Below are 18,205 nucleotides of genomic sequence, written 5' to 3' on the forward strand. Positions count from 1 at the left end.
GTTCAGATTTTTCTCACAGAGATAAAAAAATTAAAATAATGCTCCAAATTTTTCATAGAAGATAGAAAAGTTCAAGTTCACTTCTGAATTTTACCAAAGAAAACAATTCAATTCTAATCTCTCCAGAGAAAATAAAAAGCTTCCACTTCAGTTTTAAGTTCACCAAGACATAAAAAATTTAAAGTTCTGTTCTAAATTTTTCTGTAGAAGATAGAAAAAGTTACACTATGATTGTGATTATTTTCCATGAAGATAAAAAGTTTCACTTTAATTCTAAATTTTCTTAAATTAAGTTCCGACTTTTCACAAAGAGACGAAAAACTTTAAATTTCTGTTCCAAATTTTTCATAGAAGATAGGAAAGGTTATACTTTGATCGTGAATATTCAAGTTCTCTTCTGAATTATACCAAAGAACACAATTCAATTCTAATTTCTCCATAGAAAATAAAAAACTTCCACTTCAGTTTTAAGTTCACCAAGACATAAAAAAATTTAAAGTTCAGTTCTAAATATTTCCGTAGAAGATAGGAAAAGTTATACTATGATTGTGATTATTTTCCATGAAGATAAAAAGTTTCACTTTAATTCTAAATTTTCGTAAATTCACTTCCGACTTTTCTCAAAGAGATGAAAAAATTTAAAGTTCTGTTCCAAATTTTTCATAGAAGATATGAAAAGTTATACTTTGATTTTGAATATTCTTCATGAAGCTATGGAGCTCCACTTTAATTCTGAGTTTTCTCGAAGAAGTGCAAAATGTTCAAATTCTCTTCTGAATTTTCTTAAAGAAGAGAAAACAGTTAGCTCAATTCTGAGATGTACCAATGGAAATGAAAAGCTTCCATTTCAGTTCATAATTTCTCAAAGACATAAAAAATTTAAAGTCCAGTTCTAAATTTTTCCATAGAAGATAGGAATGGTTATACTATGATTGTGATTATTTTCCATGAAGATAACAAGTTTCACTTTATTTCTAATTTTTCTTAAATTATAAATTTTCTTAAATTCAATTCCGATTTTTCTCAAAGAGATAAAAAATTTAAAGTTCTGTTCCAAATTTTTCATAGAAGATAGAAAAAGTTATACATTGATCGTGAATATTCACCATGAAGATAAGAAGTTCCACTTTAATTCTAAATTTTCTCAATGTAGTGCAAAATGTTCAAGTTCTCTTCTAATTTTTCCAAGAAAATAAAAAGGTTCCACTTCAGTTCTAGTTTTTTCTCAAAGAGATTTAAAATTTAAAGTTCTGTTCTAATTTTAAATTAAATTTTAGCTCCTTTGTCTTATGGATTTACCCCTCAAATTTTTAAATTAGAAAATGAGTGACTCGTTCTATTATTAAAGACAATTGTTCAAACTCGTTCATCTAACCTCCAAGACAATAGGTTAGATTAGGTTAAGTATAAATAAATATTAATAAATAAATAGAAACATTTCTCCATGTTTAAGTTAGGTTAGGTTAGGTTAACTTATCATGAGTGCTCATGATAAGTTAACCTAACCTTTTCCGGCGAGTATGGTTAGGTTAGGTTAAGCTAGATTAAGTTAGATTAGAATAGGTTAGGTTAAGTTAGGTTAGGCTAGGTTAGCCTACGTACGCGCGCGGACGTAGGCTAACCTAGCCTAACCTAACTTAACCTAACCTAACTTAATCTAGCCTAACCTAACCATACACCTAACTTTTTGCTTGTCTCTCACCTAACCTAGCCTAAGTGAAGCGTACGTAGACTAACTAAACCTAACTTAACCTAACCTAATCTAACCTAACTTAATCTAGCCTAACCTAACATAACCATACTCACCGGAAAAGGTTAGGTTGACTTATCATGAGTGCTCATGATAAGTTAACCTAACCTAACCTAACTTAAACATGTAGAAATGTTTCTATTTATTAATTAATATTTATTTATACCTAACCTAATCTAACCTATGGTTTTGGAGGTTAGATGAACGAGTTTGAACGATTGTCTTTAATAATAGAACGAGTCACTCATTTGCTAATTTAAAAATTTAAGGGGTAAATCCATAAGACAAAGGAGCTAAAATTTAATTTAAAATTAGAACAGAACTTTATATTTTTCATCTCTTTGAGAAAAAAACAGAACTAAAGTGGAACCTTTTTATTTTCTTTGAAAAATTAGAAGAGAACTTGAACATTTTGCATTTCATTGAGAAAATTTAGAATTAAAGTGGAACTTTTTATCTTCATGGTGAATATTCACGATCAATGTATAACTTTTTCTATCTTCTATGAAAAATTTGGAACAGAACTTTAAATTTTGCATCTCTTTGAGAAAAATCGGAATTGAATTTAAGAAAATTTAGAATTTAAGAAAAATTTAAAATAAAGCGAAATTTGTGTTCTTTAATGAAAGTAATCACAGTCATAGCATAACCATTCCTATCTTCAGTTAAAAAAGTTTGAATTTAATTTTAAATTTTCTTTGTCTTTGAGCAATTATGAATTGAAATGGAAGCTTTTTCATTTTCATTAGTAAATTTCAGAATTGAGCTAACTTTTTTCTCTGCTCTAAGAAAATTCTGAAGAGAACTTGAACATTTTGCACTTCTTCGAGAAAACTCAGAATTAAAGTGGAGCTCCATATCTTCATGAAGAATATTCACAGTCAAAGTATAACTTTTCCTATCTTCTATGAAAAATTTGGAACAGAACTTTAAATTTTTTCATCTCTTTGAGAAAAGTCGGAAGTGAATTTACGAAAATTTAGAATTAAAGTGAAACTTTTTATCCTCATGGAAAGTAATCACAATCATAGTATAACTTTTCCTATCTTTTACGGAAAAATTTAGAACTGAACTTTAAATTTTTTATGTCTTGGTGAACTTAAAACTGTAGTGGAAGCTTTTTATTTTCTATGGAGAAATTAGAATTGAATTGTGTTCTTTGGTATAATTCAGAAGAGAACTTGAGTATTCACGATCAAAGTATAAATTTTCCTATCTTCTATGAAAAATTTGGAACAGAACTTTAAATTTTTTCATCTCTTTGTGAAAATTCGGAACTTAATTTAAGAAAATTTAGAATTAAAATGAAACTTTTTATCTTCATGGAAAATAATCACAATCATAGTGTAACTTTTCCTATCTTCTATGGAAAAATTTAGAACTGAACTTTAAATTTTTTATGTCTTGGTGAACTTAAAACTGAAGTGGAAGCTTTTTATTTTCTCTCGAGAAATTAGAATTGAATTGTGTTCTTTGGTAAAATTCAGAAGAGAACTTGAATTTTTCTATCTTCTATGAAAAATTTGGAACAGTATTTTAAATTTTTCATCTCTGAGAAAAATTTGAACTGAAGTGGAAAATTTTTATATTATTTTGGGAAAATAGAATTGATCAATAACTTATTTCTGTTTCATTGAGAAAATTCAGAATCGAAGTTGAACTTTTCTTCTTCCGGGAAAATATTTGGAACAGAACTTTAAATTTTTTCATCTCTTTGAGAAAAGTCGGAACTGAATTTAAGAAAATTTAGAATTACAGTGAAACTTTTTATCTTCATAGCAAATATTCGCAACTATGGTATAGCTTTTTCTATCTTCTACGGAAAATTTAGAACAGAACTTTAAATTTTTTATGTCTTAGTGAACTTAAAACTGAAGTGGAAGATTTTTATTTTCTCTGGAGATACTAGAATTGAATTGTGTTCTTTGGTAAAATTCAGAAGAGAACTCGAATTTATCTATCTTTTGTTAAAAATTTGGAACATTATTTTAAATTTTTTCATCTCTTTGAGAAAGATCAGAACTGAGGTGCAAAATGTTTATATAATTTGGAAAAATATAATTGAACAATAACTTATTTCTTTTCATTGAGAACATTTATAATTTAAGTGGAATTTTTTATCTTCAATGTAAGTATTCGCATCTAAGGTAAAACTTTTTCTATCTTCTTCGGTAAAAATTCGAATTGTAACTTTAATTTTTGTGTCTTTGGGGAAATCAGACCTGAAGTGGAAGCTTTTGATTTTCTCTGGTGAAATTAAAATTGAAATGTTTTCTTTGGTGAAATTCAGAAGAGAACTTGAACTTTTCTATCTTAAATGAAAAATTTGGAACAGTATTTTTAATTTTTTCGTCTCTTTGAGAAAGATCTGAATTGAAGTGGAAAATTTTTATATTATTTGGGAAAAATAGAATTGATCAATAACTTATTTCTTTTCATTGAGAAAATTCTGAATCAAAGTTGAACTTTTCTTCACTTCATTGAGAAAATTAAAAATTGAAGTAGAACTTTTTATTGGCATAGGTATGAACATTGCCCATTATCCATTCCACAGTGCTTGAATTGATTTTCTGTTTTTGATCATTTAAACACCTTCAAGGTTTGTAATTAATTAATTATTTTCAATTCATAAACTAACCACATGTGTTGGATTGCACCAAGAAGATGGGAACTAGCATTATGTGGGTCCAAATGATTCAGTAGGTTCAAAATGATCCAATGTTACTATAAATTTAAAGAAATATGACAAAAATTAGACTTTTTCTGCAGTTGCTCTGTCGAACTGAAAGGGTTGGCTTCAAATGATCCAATAAAAGAAACAGAGACAAAAATTGCAGCTTTTTGAAAACAATTTACAATTTTTGCTGGTTGACAAGTTAGTCCCATTCCTGAAAAATATGCCACATAAGAATGTTACTGATAAAGTAAGATTGGGTAAGCAGAGAGTGACGAATATAGTCTGCTAGGGTCTTTCAGTGTATTAAAAAACATAAAATCGCGAAGAAAGGATGAAAACAAGTACAATTAGTGGTCGAGAAGTGCCATTGACAAAGAATGGCGGGAACATTCCGATAGTGCCAATGATGATATAAGTGACTCTGACAGCCGTGGATTACTGGAAATGGGCTTTGAGTGCGAGGGACCACCATGGAAACCAAACTTAGCAAAGTTTTTACAATACGTGTTTTCCTTGCCATTTTCTAACGTAGCTTCAGAAAGACTGTTCAGCTTACTCAAGAAGTAAAGACCGAAAGAAGGAATCATTTGGTAGCAGTAACTTTGGCTTCTACAATTCCGACGAAACTTGAAATCAAACGAGACGGAGTTACAGCAGACACACTGACGGTGTACCAGCCCCTCAGAAAGAGGCTAAAAGGAGTAGTAGCGTATACCAGCACAGCTGAGTTACTGCATTATCAGAGGAGGTTGCTCACATAAAAAGCCATCCGATAGACACAGATTATGAATGTAATGCGGTATATATATCTTAAAGTTTTGGTATTTTTTATACTTTTTTTCAGTTATATCAATACTAATGAGCTGCAACTTTGCGTTTTCTCTTTATCATTTGTGAATACCTCTGGGGATGGTGGTTAAAACAACATATCCACTTAACTCAGACTCAATGGTCAAAGGCCTGGTGTCCATAATTCGTCCAGATTTTCAGTCCCTGTCCTGAACTTAGTGGGCTGTCGTTTGGAACACAAAAGGGGAGAAAAAGTAGGGAAAGATGAAGAAAAATGTCTTAATTAAACAGCTTTAGAGTCTAAATGAAATAACTGCACTTAGTTTCAAAATTAAATACATTTCAAGCTTCTAGCTGCTTCCTTTTGTCATGTTTGACAATGTTGATCGACGAAATTTCTTTCCGGAATTGCAGCTGGCTCAATTAAATATGCACTCCAAACATTTAGAATGTGGTACTTTATGCTCAAATTGCTCTAACACCTCCAAAAACTCAATACAAAATACAAAAAAAAACAACTGAAAATTCTACCTAATCCTGAGATCCATCTCCCGAATCCTGAGAGCCATCTCCCAATTTTCTCCCGAAAATTGTCAAGATTTTACAGATTGTTTGAAAATATAAGTGGAAACACTGTCTTCGATACATGTATAAACATCTTCGTTGCCAAAATGAAGTGCGGTTCAGAGCTTTTCAATGTGCTAAAGGGCGTTAGACAAGGAGGTCTCACTTCCCCCGCGCTTTTTAATAATTGAGACTGATAACTCCTGAATCTGAGTTTCACTTTCTCTGGTTGTAAGAGCACTTTCTCGAAGTTAAAACTAGAATATCAAAAATAATTTCTTAAACCATATTAGCCTGACATAACAGAAAGAAAGAAAAACGAGCAAAAATGGGGTTTTTAAAGGCCAAATGAAAATACTGAAAAAACACAACAAAGCAAATATATCGAGGGGACAAACGCCTCTCTTCTTCAGCGCAAAACGAATTAATGCATCCAAGGAAAGTTCCGAAGAAAAAAACAACAAAAAACAAACGCGGAAAGTCAACGTAAAAAGAACCAAAAAACCCAAGAAAAACCAAAAACTTAAAAGATGAATGAAGTTCAATAAAAGCCAAAAATTATAAGAATTAAAACCAAATACTTAACAACCATAAAAGTGAGTTATTCGCCAATATCCGCGATTTGCGCAAAATCCCAAAATTATGAACTGCCGTCGACGGATACTAGCGAACAACTGAGAAATAAAAGAAAAGAAAACAATTCATTCACTCAAAAACAAAACGAACCGGCAATTAAATAAGTTGGAGAACTATGTCATCTGATATCGGATTTTAATTATTGTATATCTTGCAGATACCCTTTGAGACCTAAGGGGTTGTTCAAGTGTTTGATTATATGAATGGGAATGTGGTTCAAGGTTTATTTCAGGGATTACTAAAGTATCGGCTTCTCTTTTGAGAAAACCGAAATATGACTCGTTAATTCTTAAATCACTATTCTTAAAGCTGTTGAAATGTTGGTATTTCAACAGCTTCTCTGTAGTGCGGGACAATACCTTTGTCATGCGAAATTAGGCTAGCTTGATTAAACAAAAGAGTATGGTCTGGTTTTTCAAAAATATGCTCTGCAAGGGCAGAGTTAAAAATTGTCTGTTTTTTCCACTTTTTAAGTGTATTATTAATTGAACTAGAGTGTTGAGTTAATCTATCCATGAGTCACTGATCAGTTCTTCCGATATACCAAAGACTGATCACACGAACAAGGAATGCTGTAGACACCGGAGTTTTCACTTATCGGGATAGGGTCCTTACCTTGATCAATTTGGGACCTGATAGTTTTTCTGGGTGTATAATAAGTGTAAATGTTATTTTTCTTAGATTTGTTGAAATGTGGTCTGAAACCCCTTTAATGTATGGGAGACCAAGATAAACTGAACTTTCCCTTTGATTTGTGTTTTCTGTGTAACTATCTGATAATCTTTTAATGCGTTTTGCAATTACAGAATTTATTAAACTAGTTGGATAACCATTCCCAGATAAAATATATCTAAGGTGGTTGAGCTCTAAATCCAAGAAGCGTGTTGAACAAACTTTCAATGCTCTATCAACTAGAGAAGTGAATACTCCTCTTTGCACAGCAAGAGAATCATTAGAGGAATAATTTAAGTGACGGTCATTATGTGTGGGTTTTCTATAGACACCAAACTTGAAACATGTATCATTTCAGTGCACCAGAACATCTAAGAAAGGAAGACACCTCTCTACCTCTGATTCCTGAGTAAATTTAAGTTTTGGATCCAAGGAGTTGAGCAAGTGAAGAAAAGAACCCAGAGACTCGTCACCATGCTCCCACAAATAAAAAAATATCATCTTTAAAACGAACCCAAAATTCAGGTTTACAAAAACTTTGAAAAATAGCCTTTTCTTCAAGGTCTTCCATGAAGATATCAGCCTGTCTTGGAGAAAGGGGGGTACTCATGGAAAGCCCATATTTCTGTCTATAAAAAAATGCCTCTTTAATGGAAGTAAAAAGAAGTTCTGTTACAAAGGGCTGTAAGTGAAAGAAGTGTCTGATTCGAAAGAGTAGATTTTTCTGATATAGATGGGTTAGAATTAAGTTTGTGCTCCAAAATCAGTTCGGCCTTTTGAGGATCACAGTTGGTGTTCATTGAATCTGCATCAAAACTGCCAATTCTTGTGTTTGGTTTAAACGAAACTTGCTTTACCTTGGAAACGAAATCAGAGGATTTTTTAATATGTGATTTTTGAGCCTGAATTAGTGGGCGAAATACAACTGATAAGAATTTCCTTATTTTTGCTGTAGGAGAATTAAAAGAAAAAAAAATGGGTCGAAGTGGATTACCAGGATTATGAACTCTAGAAGACCATAAAAGCGAGGGGACGTGCACCCGATCCAGTAAAACCTTTTGTTCAATTGACCTGTAAGTTAACTTTTTCCTTTTAGATAAAAAAGCTCTTTTCGGACTTCCTGAACAAATTTCTCTGTGGGATCGGTAGCTAATTGTTCATATGTGTTAGAATCATTTGGAATTTCTCTGACTTTTTTGTCGTAATCATCTGAATCTAATGCAACAACAGTATTGCCTTTATCGGCTTTCGTAATAATCCTGGAATGATCTTTATTTAGAGCGTGTAAGACCAAGTGTTCATTTTTACTAAAAAATTTTAAATTTGGATTATTAACAGAAGGCGAATCCAACAAGGTTTCAACAAATTGTGGTCTAACCTCAGCAATCTCTCCAATCTCCGCACGAGAGTCGTGAAATGCCCCCTCTGTTTTCACGATAATTTCACAATAAGGTATTTTCGAGAGGCTATCAAAGATTCCAACCATTTCGCCAGAACCTGATTTTGCTCTGTTGTAAGGGGCGTGGAGCTGAGATTTATCACAGCAGGACCAGGATACACTTTTGGGACAAAAGGTGGATTATTAGAGAGTTTTTCCAATTTTAAACGGTGTAATTTCTCAGAAAAACTTTGCCTAGAAATCCTAAGATCATGCTGAAAAGAACTTTCAGCAATAGCCTTAATTTGATGAAAATCAGCATAAGAAAGCGTACATAATATTTCTCGCTCTAGCCTGAAAATAACCTGATTTAACCGGTAGCGCTTGCTTTTGTAATCGCTAATAACATGATTTAAAATATTAAACCCTATACATTCTGTAAATTGCCGTTCGTTCCGTGTGTCAATGCGACCTTCACATCACTTAAACACTTTAAAAACTCCATTTTTGCTCGTTTTTCTTTCTTTATGCTAGAATATCAGCAGATTGGTTTAAGTTTTGATGTGGATAAAACTGTAGCTGTCGGTTTCAACCTCAAAGGATACTCTAATAAATCCCTCCACCTTACTGAAACTTGTATCACCCTCTCTAAAAGCCTTACTTACCTGGGAATGCCCATTGGAAATTTAATTAAGTAAACTATTAAGCTTGCCATCCAAAATCTTGAAAAAAAGACAAGGATAGCTTATGCGTCACTTATCTCTAAGGTTACACACCTTAGTTGTTTATATCTTTCTAAACTTTATAATAGTCTAACTGTGCCTCATATTCTTGCTCTGTCTCCTATTTGGCAACTTTTTCCTGCTTCAAAAAAAAAACTTGTTCACCATATTTACTTTAAATTTGCTAAATTCCTTTTACATATGCCCCCTTGGACTAGTAACTCTTTTTTGTCCCAAAAATTTAAGCTAATTTTTCCTTCCATAATAATTGATAAAAGAGTGAAAGATTTTAAATCTTCCGCTAGTTAACTCAATCATGATTGGTCCTTTTTATTTTTATGATTTTTATCATTGGGTTATGATTTTTTATGTCTTGTGATTTATGTCTTGACTATCTCGTTATTATGATATATGATTTATGATTATGTCTATGATTATTATGATAGTAAAAACTACTTATTTTGTTCTGTGTATAAGTTTTCTTCTCTTTTCTCTTTCTTCCCCTTATGTGCTCTGTCATCTAGGGGATCTGCGCCCTCTTTTGTTTTGACATGTTATAAATAAATTGAACTGAATTAAATTGAATACATTGTACCCACATCGCTGTTTACTTATGTAGCGATTTTATGCTGCCTATAATAAATTCTGTATTAAAGAAATGAGCACATTGATTAATTTACAAACCTATCCCTGGGGGCTGTTGGGGGGGGACATGGTATTCCTATAGGAATAGCTTTTAGACCCTTTGACTATTTGAACAAAGTGACAATTTCATTATTTTGATCAGTGTTGAGGGGGGGGGGATCGGGGGCATAAAATAGTCAAGGGAGGTTCATTGCCCTCCATGTGCAGCTCAGCATGCCCTGAAAGTTTCAATTTAATACCCTGATCTGTTCCTGAAGCACTAGTGATGCGTAGCAATGGACCTGAACGTTTCAAGATAAGACCATTAGCTGCTCCTAAGATATTGCAAATACGCTTTTTTGATAGCTTTGATGCATAAAGTGTCGTTTGATTTAGCTCAACATACCCCTTAACATTCCCCAAAAATTCTACGCAATACATTAAGCTTTCTCGGACACATCCTGGGTAAAATACCCCCCTCTCCCAATGATAAATCTCCGGGTAAATGGAATAAGCCGTATTCTCTGATCTGGGGGGTGATGGTGTTTTGGCATCCCCGGAGGCAAAATTGTTAGAGCTTTGACAACTTTAAACACAATAGTTATACAAAATATCTATCAATGTTGAAGGGGGCATCTTAAAAGTTGGAGGGCTGGTTGCCCTCAAATAATTCTTCAACATCACCCCTTAACATGCCTCGAAACTTTCAACATAACACCCTCAACTGTTCCTTAGATATTGCTGAAACTCCCTTTGAATAAAAATTCTGTGTGTAGTGTGTGTTTTGATTTTTTTCGAAAACCCACTTTCATTTTCATAAAATTTCACCTCAATATGCTAATCTTTTTTAAATGATCAGGGTCAAACATACCCAATTTTTCCAATAGCTAACGTTATATCTAAACAGTGGTCAACTTGCATAACATAAAACCCTTGCCACTAAGGCTCAGGGGGGAGGGTGTCTTCCCTGAAGGCATAGCAATTTGACGTTTAGACTATTTTGAACAAGGCGACTATTCAAAATTTTGATTGGAGGTCTTTGGGAGGCGGCCACTAAAAACGCACAAGAGAGGGACAGGTTGCCGTCCGACCACTTTTCAACATTTCCCTAAATATACCCTAAATGTTTCAACTTAACACTCTCAGCCTTTTTGATAAACTGGATGCATATGGTGTCTTTTTATTTAGCTTAACATAACCCTCAACGTTCTTAAAGTTTCACCATAATATCCTTAGCCTTATCGGAGACATCCAGAATCGAAGATTCCTCTCTTACCTAATCATAAATCGTGTACGTAAACAGCAGGCAAATAGCATAATTTACAATTTCTTCCCTGTGGCGTTATGGGCATAGCATCCCCAGACTTATAATTATTAGACCGTTTGAATATTATGGACAATAGGGCTTCTCAAACCCTCAATTAGTGTTGAGGGGAGGGGGTACTTAAAAAAGTCATAGAGTGAAAGGGCTGTATGTCTTCCATTCAACCTTAAAGATCCCCCTCAACATACTTTGAAAGTTTCAACCTAATGATCACAGCCAATCCTTAAATATTAATGATACGCCCTTTTTAACAAGCAACATTCACTTTGTATATTTTGATCGTGTTCGAAATCCCTCTAAACATTTCTTTAAAGCTTAGTCTTAAAACCCTAATCAGGTTTGGAGATTCAGAATCAATGATGTCCCCTTTACCCAATACATAAAGAAAGAAAAACAATCAAAAATGGGGTTTTTATAGGTAAAATGAAAGTACTGAAAAAAAAAAACACAACAAAGCGAATATTTCGAGAGGACTAACGCTTCTCTTCTTCAGCGCGAAACGAAATAATGTATCTAAAAACAAACGCGGAAAGTCAATGTGAAAAGAACCAAAAAACCAAAAACTTAAAAGATGAATAAAATTCAATAAAAGCCAAAAGTTAAAAGAATTAAAACCAAATACCTAACAACCATAAAAGCGAGTTATTCGCCAATATCTGCGATTTGCACAAAATCCAAAAAATTATGAACTGCCATCGACGGATACTAGCGAACAACTGAGAGAGAAAAGAAAACAATTCATTCACTCAAAAAAACAAAACGAACCAGCAATTAAATAAGTTGGAGAACTATATCATCTGATAAGTTGGAGAACTATGTCATCTGACATTTCTTGCAGACACCCTTTGAGACCTAAGGGGTTGTTCACGTGATTGATTGTCAGATGTCAATCCGAAGTCAGATGTTACAGACCGGTTTACAGACCGTTTGGCAGGGGAAAGAGAGTATTAATTGGGCGGGTCATACAGTTTGGCTACTTGTCTGGGCGAAGATGCCACTCTGTTGACACGCAGAATATGGCGATGCCGTTCCCTGACGACATAGGAATTCTGTGCCAGTGGTTCCGGCTGAATGCTGATCTCACATTAACTGCCACATTGGTAGACCAGAGTTAATGTGACTCCAGCCTGTATATAATGCATTCAGCAGAACCCGTTTCTATGGAAATTGGCACCAACATTGTCTTTGGCTTTGACTCAGACGTCTTCACAAAGGTGAATTCATTTATCCAGAAGAAAGGGTTACACTTTTTTGATGTCTCGTCAGCATCGCAATCATCATGTTAAAAATGGCACCTCAACCCAAATCTGACCTCAAGACCATAACCACCAGCATCGCTATGTTCTGTGTGTCAACAGAAGGAATTTTGTTCAACATTTTTCAGAGGTAGTTGTTATTTTTTTCCCTCCCCTCCTCCTCTCCACTCGATGATATTTTAATACAAAAATATATAAATCTTACAACTTTATACATTATCATATCACCTAAACTTCAAAAAAAAAATTAAATTTATTATATACCAGTCAATGTATTAGTGGACATGAAGGAACACAATCATTTAACTTTTTTCTTGCCAAATATCTATCGCTCCCCCCGTTCCAGGGTGTCCTTCCCCCTCTAGGAGACGCTTTTCCGGTGGCATTTTTACTTCAATTTCTTAAAATTCATATCCTTCAATTTTCACTAACATGAATTCGAATTTTAAAGGTGGTCTTCCAAAAGGCTTACTCTTACAACTTTAAATATTTTTAACACGAAAAAAACTATTTTCTCTCCCATAGACTGAGCGCCCTCTGTCCACGAGAAACCCATTCTTGGTGGGGCACTTTTTTCCTTCTTTTTTTTCTTTTTTTTTCGGCGCTTTTTAAGACCAACCTTAATCAACAAAAAAACCAAAATACAACCAACCCATCAACAAAAAACCAAAAATAACCTTAATACCGACGTGCATGAGGTCACAAAACTGAACAGAATCTTGAACCATGTCTCCTACGGACGAGGAGGCCACCCACGGCGGGGCTGGTCCTTCCAGCTCAAGTGCGTGTGCCCCTCGTCACTCATTTGCTTGAGTTCTTGATATAGTTTTATGAGTCTCGAATACATTCCGAAATCTTGGGCAGCGGAAGTAATGAATACCACCGGAAAACTTATTATGCTCAGTAGAAGACTGTTTATCCTTATGCTAACTGAGCTTACTTTGATTTACTGAAGCTCATTTGCCCAGTTTTTGAGGGTTGCCTTTTGAGCTGTGGTTACCGAAATGATTACTGAACCGTACCAATAAATATCTAAGAAACTAGTTACTTTTTAGTTGGTTGCTTTACTTAGTGCTTTTTACTAAATTAAATAAAAAAACAAGTTTTTAAAATTGAAAGTAAGGAACGACGTTAAAACTTAAAACGAACAGAAATTATTCCGTATATGGAAGGGGCTGCCCCCTCCTCAATGCCTCGCTCTTTACGCTAAAGTTTTTTATTGTTTTAAAAAATAAAGTTGTGAGACAGAGTCAAACTTTAGCGTAAAGAGCGAGGCGTTGAGGAGGGGACACCCCCTTTCATATACGGAATAATTTCTGTTCGTTTTAAGTTTTAATGTCGCTCCTTACTTTCAGTTTAAAAAACTTTCTGATCGTTTTTTAGTTAATGCAGCTATTATTTGCATAAAAATTTTACTTTTCTTTTGCTAAATGGATGTCTTTACAAATTAACTTACGTAACTAACTTCTATATTCGTATATTTTTCTTCTGGCAAAAAATACAAAGTTGCAGATTTTTGCAGATATGAGCTTGAAACCTATGTAATAGGGTTTTCTGATACGCTGAATCTGACGGTGTGATTTTCATTAAAATTCTTTCACTTGTAGGGGATGTTTCCCCCTCTTTAAAAAATCGAGTAAATTTTCTCAGGCTCGTAGCCTTTGATGAGTAATGCTAAACTTAATCAAATTTATATATTTAGGATCAGCATTATAAACACATTCTTTTGATACATTTATTGACATCAAAATTCCGTTTTTAAAAGTTTCGATTACTATTGAGCCGTATCGCTTGTTTTTTTATTGTTTTTTTATTACGTATATGTTATTACTTATATGAGGGGGTTCTCCCCTTAGTCAAAACCAAGCTCTTTAAGTTAAAAGTTAAAAAAAAATTTGATTAACAAAACCCTGAAAAACAAAGGCCGGTTAATTATAATAGATAGATCTTTTGAAATCACTAAAAAAAACTGTAGCGTAAAGAGCGAGGTATTGACTTGGGGGAGAACCCCCTCACATACGTTATAATTTCTGTTCGTTTTAAGTTCTAATATTCGTTCTTACATTTCAGTTGAAAAAACTTGTTTTTTTTATATTTAATTTCTGATCGTTTTTTAAATAATGCTTGGAAATCCGGCGCCCCCATCATAGAAATGTCCCTTACCCCAAAGAAACATCCTCCATGGAAATATTCTCCAGAGTAACCCCCTCCTCTAGCCACCCCCCCTCCAGAAAAAATCCTTCCTGAAAATGGTTGTATACTTCCAAATAACCAATAAATAATGCTGGCAAGTCCGGCGCCCCCTTCCTGGCCCAGTCCCGTCCCCCATGACAACTGCATTTTGGAACCAATCCTCCATCATAACCACTGGGCCCCCCAAACCTCCCCCAAACAGCCAAAAAAACACCAGAAAACTTCTGTATACTTCTCAATAACCAATACTATATGTTAACATTAGGTAAAGTTCATAACTTTTAGCCCTCCCTCTGGGAACTTCGGGGGATTAAATCATCCTAAAAGAAATAGTTATCACATGTTTAACCAGATTGAATAAAATAACAATCTTAAACTTTCGATCGGATGAGTCTGGGGAAAAATAAGTTTAGAAGGGTGCCTAGTTGCTCTACATTTTTTTTGTCCCTTAAAAAGAATACTAGAAACTTTAATTCCTGTTCTAATTAACCCTCTCGCGATATTCTAGGACCAATGGGTCAATACGATCACCCCTGAAAAAAAAAAATAAATAAACACGCATCCTTGATCTGTCTTCTGGCAAAAAATGCAAAATTCCCCATTTTTGTAGATAAGAGCTTGAAACTCCTACAGTAGGGTTCACTGATACGCTGAATTTGATGGTTTCATGTTCATTGGGGTTCTATAACTTTTAGGGCGTCTTTCACCCTTTTTTTGAAAATCAGCCAAATTTTCTAAGGCGCGTAACTTTTTCGGGGTAGCACTAAACTTGATAAAAATTTTATGTTTGAAATCAGCATTGAAATCTGATTCTTTTGATATATCTATTGGTATCAAAAACTCGTTTTCTAGAGTTTCGGTTACCATTGAGCCGGGTCGCTTCTTACTTACAGTTCGTTACCACGAACTGTTTGAAACTCGGTAGTAACAGTTTTTCTGACTGTTGCTTTACAGTTTTCTCTTCAAATACCCAAAGGCCTGGGTTTAATACCAAGAAAGTTGAATTATAAGTACATTCGGGAAAAAGGGATCTGTGTTTCTTCCGGATTCTTTCGTGTCAAAGGAGCAGATTTCTTTTTTTTTTAGTACAGTTAAGAATCCGAGATCCAAGGGTGCGTCTTGGCAGAGCCACTAACCAGAAAAGCAGGTATGATAAAAGGGAAAGGAACGTGTAAAGACGTTATAAAAGGCAACTTTTACCGCTGGCCAAGCCATATTGAATAGGGCTGCGAATCGTGACGTCAATTCTTGGGCGGAAAATTCAAATAACAATGAAACGCGGATGCGTAGACACGTTTTTTAGGAACTTTGGCGAATTGTTTTGGCCTAAAATATTTGTCGTAGATCCTACTAATCCACCAGAACGTTTTATCGTCGAAATAATACTAGGAATATTGACAATCAGTTGTTAGTTACAACTAGAAACCACGTTTCACGGTACTTTGAATTTCGCACCTTGCTTTTTACGTCATTACCGCGCAGCCCTATGTTGTATAACTTAAAAACCGTCTTCCGGGACTTTTTTTGAAATTTCGGGATTTTTTTTTGAAGAAAATTCGGAATTTTATTTTTGAGCGGGTGGCAAAGCTGCATGTGTAATAGGAAAAAGTGACACCATCAGTGCCATCGTAGGGTTACCTAGTTTTTGCATGGATATCAACAACTTGCAGTCCTCCGTTCTTCTTCTTTAGGTACATATCACTTGTTTTCAGTCTTGGGGGTTCTTTTTCTTGCCAAATAAACCCGTAAATGATTTTTTCCAAGTTTTAAAAGACTTCCAAGTTTTAAAAGATCGCTTTTGAAGGTGCTGAAATATTCGACAGATACCGAATAACAGGCAAGCTGTATATATTTACATATTGCGCCCTTTGGAATATGCCTCCGGAGGCACGCCTCCGGCGTGCCTCCGTGCCTCATGCCTCCAGGTGTCCCTCAAAATGCCCAGTTGTTACCCCTCGTTCTTAACCTGAAGGATTGGTCATTGGAAAACACAACCTGAATCAACTTGGTCGCTATTAGGATACCAGGAAACTACTACTACCGCCCCCCCCCGCCCCCGCCCCAATAATAAAGAGCGAAAATAAAGCCGAAATATTCTTAAAGTTTAAACAAATCTCACTTTCTTGAGTAAATTCCCTGTTTTTTATTTGTTGTTTTTGTAGTTTTTTTTTTATCCATGATTACTCTTTGTCAAAAAACCGCAATCCTAAATCTTTGTAAATGAGGGCTTGAAACCTGTCTAAGAGAGTTCAATGATTTTTGTAGTTAGAAAGGGGGCAGATGGCTCAAAGGGTGCATTTTAATGCCAAAACATCCCAATTCAGAATGGTAAAATAGCAATAAATTAAGTTGGAACTTTAATCAAGTAGAGAGGGAAGTAGAAAAGGGAACGGACAGCCCCTAGGGAAGGATTGTTAACTACATGCAGACTTCATCAGTGTGAATTGTAGCCTGAATAAACTAGTTCACTACTAGGGCACTAGGACACTACTAATCCCCCCCAGCACCAATAATAAAGAGCCGAAATATTTTTAAGGTTTAAACTAATTTTTGTTGTCTTAGGTATATTCCCTGTCTATTCACTTCTCGGTGTTTTTATTTATGATTATTCTTTGGCAGAAAATATACAATTCCAAATATTTACAGTAGGGTTTTTGATTGTTTTGTAGTCAGGGGCGAATCTCCAGCATTTTATGGGGGGCAAGAGGGGTCCATATTCAGCTAGTCAAGGGGCATGGGATATATAATAATATTTTCTTCCAATTATTGGGGGGACAACCAACCCCTCCCCAAACGACGGCCCTGTTTGTAGTTAGAGACTCGGGCAGATCCTAACTTCATTGCATCTTCATATAAATACAGAATAAGTTCAAAGGAAGGGAGAGTGGAGGTAGAAATTTATATATAATCCATCTTTATTTCTGGAAATATTTCTGGTCTACATTATTATTATGAAAGTAAAGAGTAACATTAAACCGTAAAATGAGCAGAATTCATTCCGTACAAGAAGGGAGATTAACAAACTAAAATTTTCTAAATAAAAAAAAGACAAATAACACAGCTTACCTTAAAAGTATGTCTGCCACAGTTGTCCCAGAAACTTTATATGATTTTGCGAATCCAATTTTCATGTTTTTCACAAATTTATGATATTGTTTTTAAATTCAAGAACATCAAATCGGCTTTTGCATGGGCTTTATTTTGCTAAACCAGTTCCAAGTGTTCCAACTCAAAAAACTAGTTACTGCCTTTTTGATTGAGGCATAGTATTATATTGCTCGATTGCGCAATCTATATAGTACTGGAGTCAAAACCGGCCATCCTGCTTTAAGATTACTCAATCCATAAAATTTTTTAAAATAGGATATCCGAAGATAATATGGTTTTTCGCTTTTTGATGTGTTGAGCCAAAAATATGCTTCGATCCCTCTTTCCAAGGCTATAATTAAGAAAGCTAAAGACTTTACTCTCCTGCTATAAGAGGTAAGATTTAATCCCACTCAGAAACCATACTACACGGTAATTCTCTTATGGAAATGTTAGTTGTAATATATCATAGAATAATGTTAAAAATTATTACATCGATTCTTGCTTTGAGAAATTAAATTTTAAGAAGTAAA

General features: G+C 34.3%; 1 protein-coding gene across 4 annotated transcripts in view; it reads right to left on the minus strand.

Moving 5' to 3' along the window:
* LOC148944584 (galactose-3-O-sulfotransferase 3-like) overlaps positions 1-18,205 on the minus strand; it is a 178,909-nt gene that overhangs the window by 110,255 nt on the left and 50,449 nt on the right. The window contains exon 1 of one of the 4 annotated variants that reach the window (XM_089100749.1): positions 17,652-17,969. The exons of 2 other annotated variants lie outside the window; for them this stretch is intronic. In XM_089100749.1, the coding sequence (XP_088956875.1) occupies positions 17,652-17,716 (65 nt within the window). In that variant the 5' untranslated portion in view covers positions 17,717-17,969. Of the gene's footprint in view, positions 1-11,758; positions 11,816-17,651; positions 17,970-18,205 lie in introns of those variants that run through there. One more of the 4 variants, XM_089100750.1, reaches the window with a different exon arrangement.

This window comes from Artemia sp. Qi Xiang Cuo, chromosome 14 (assembly GCF_049724085.1).
Source record: "Artemia sp. Qi Xiang Cuo chromosome 14, ASM4972408v1, whole genome shotgun sequence".
NCBI lineage: Eukaryota > Metazoa > Arthropoda > Branchiopoda > Anostraca > Artemiidae > Artemia > Artemia sp. Qi Xiang Cuo.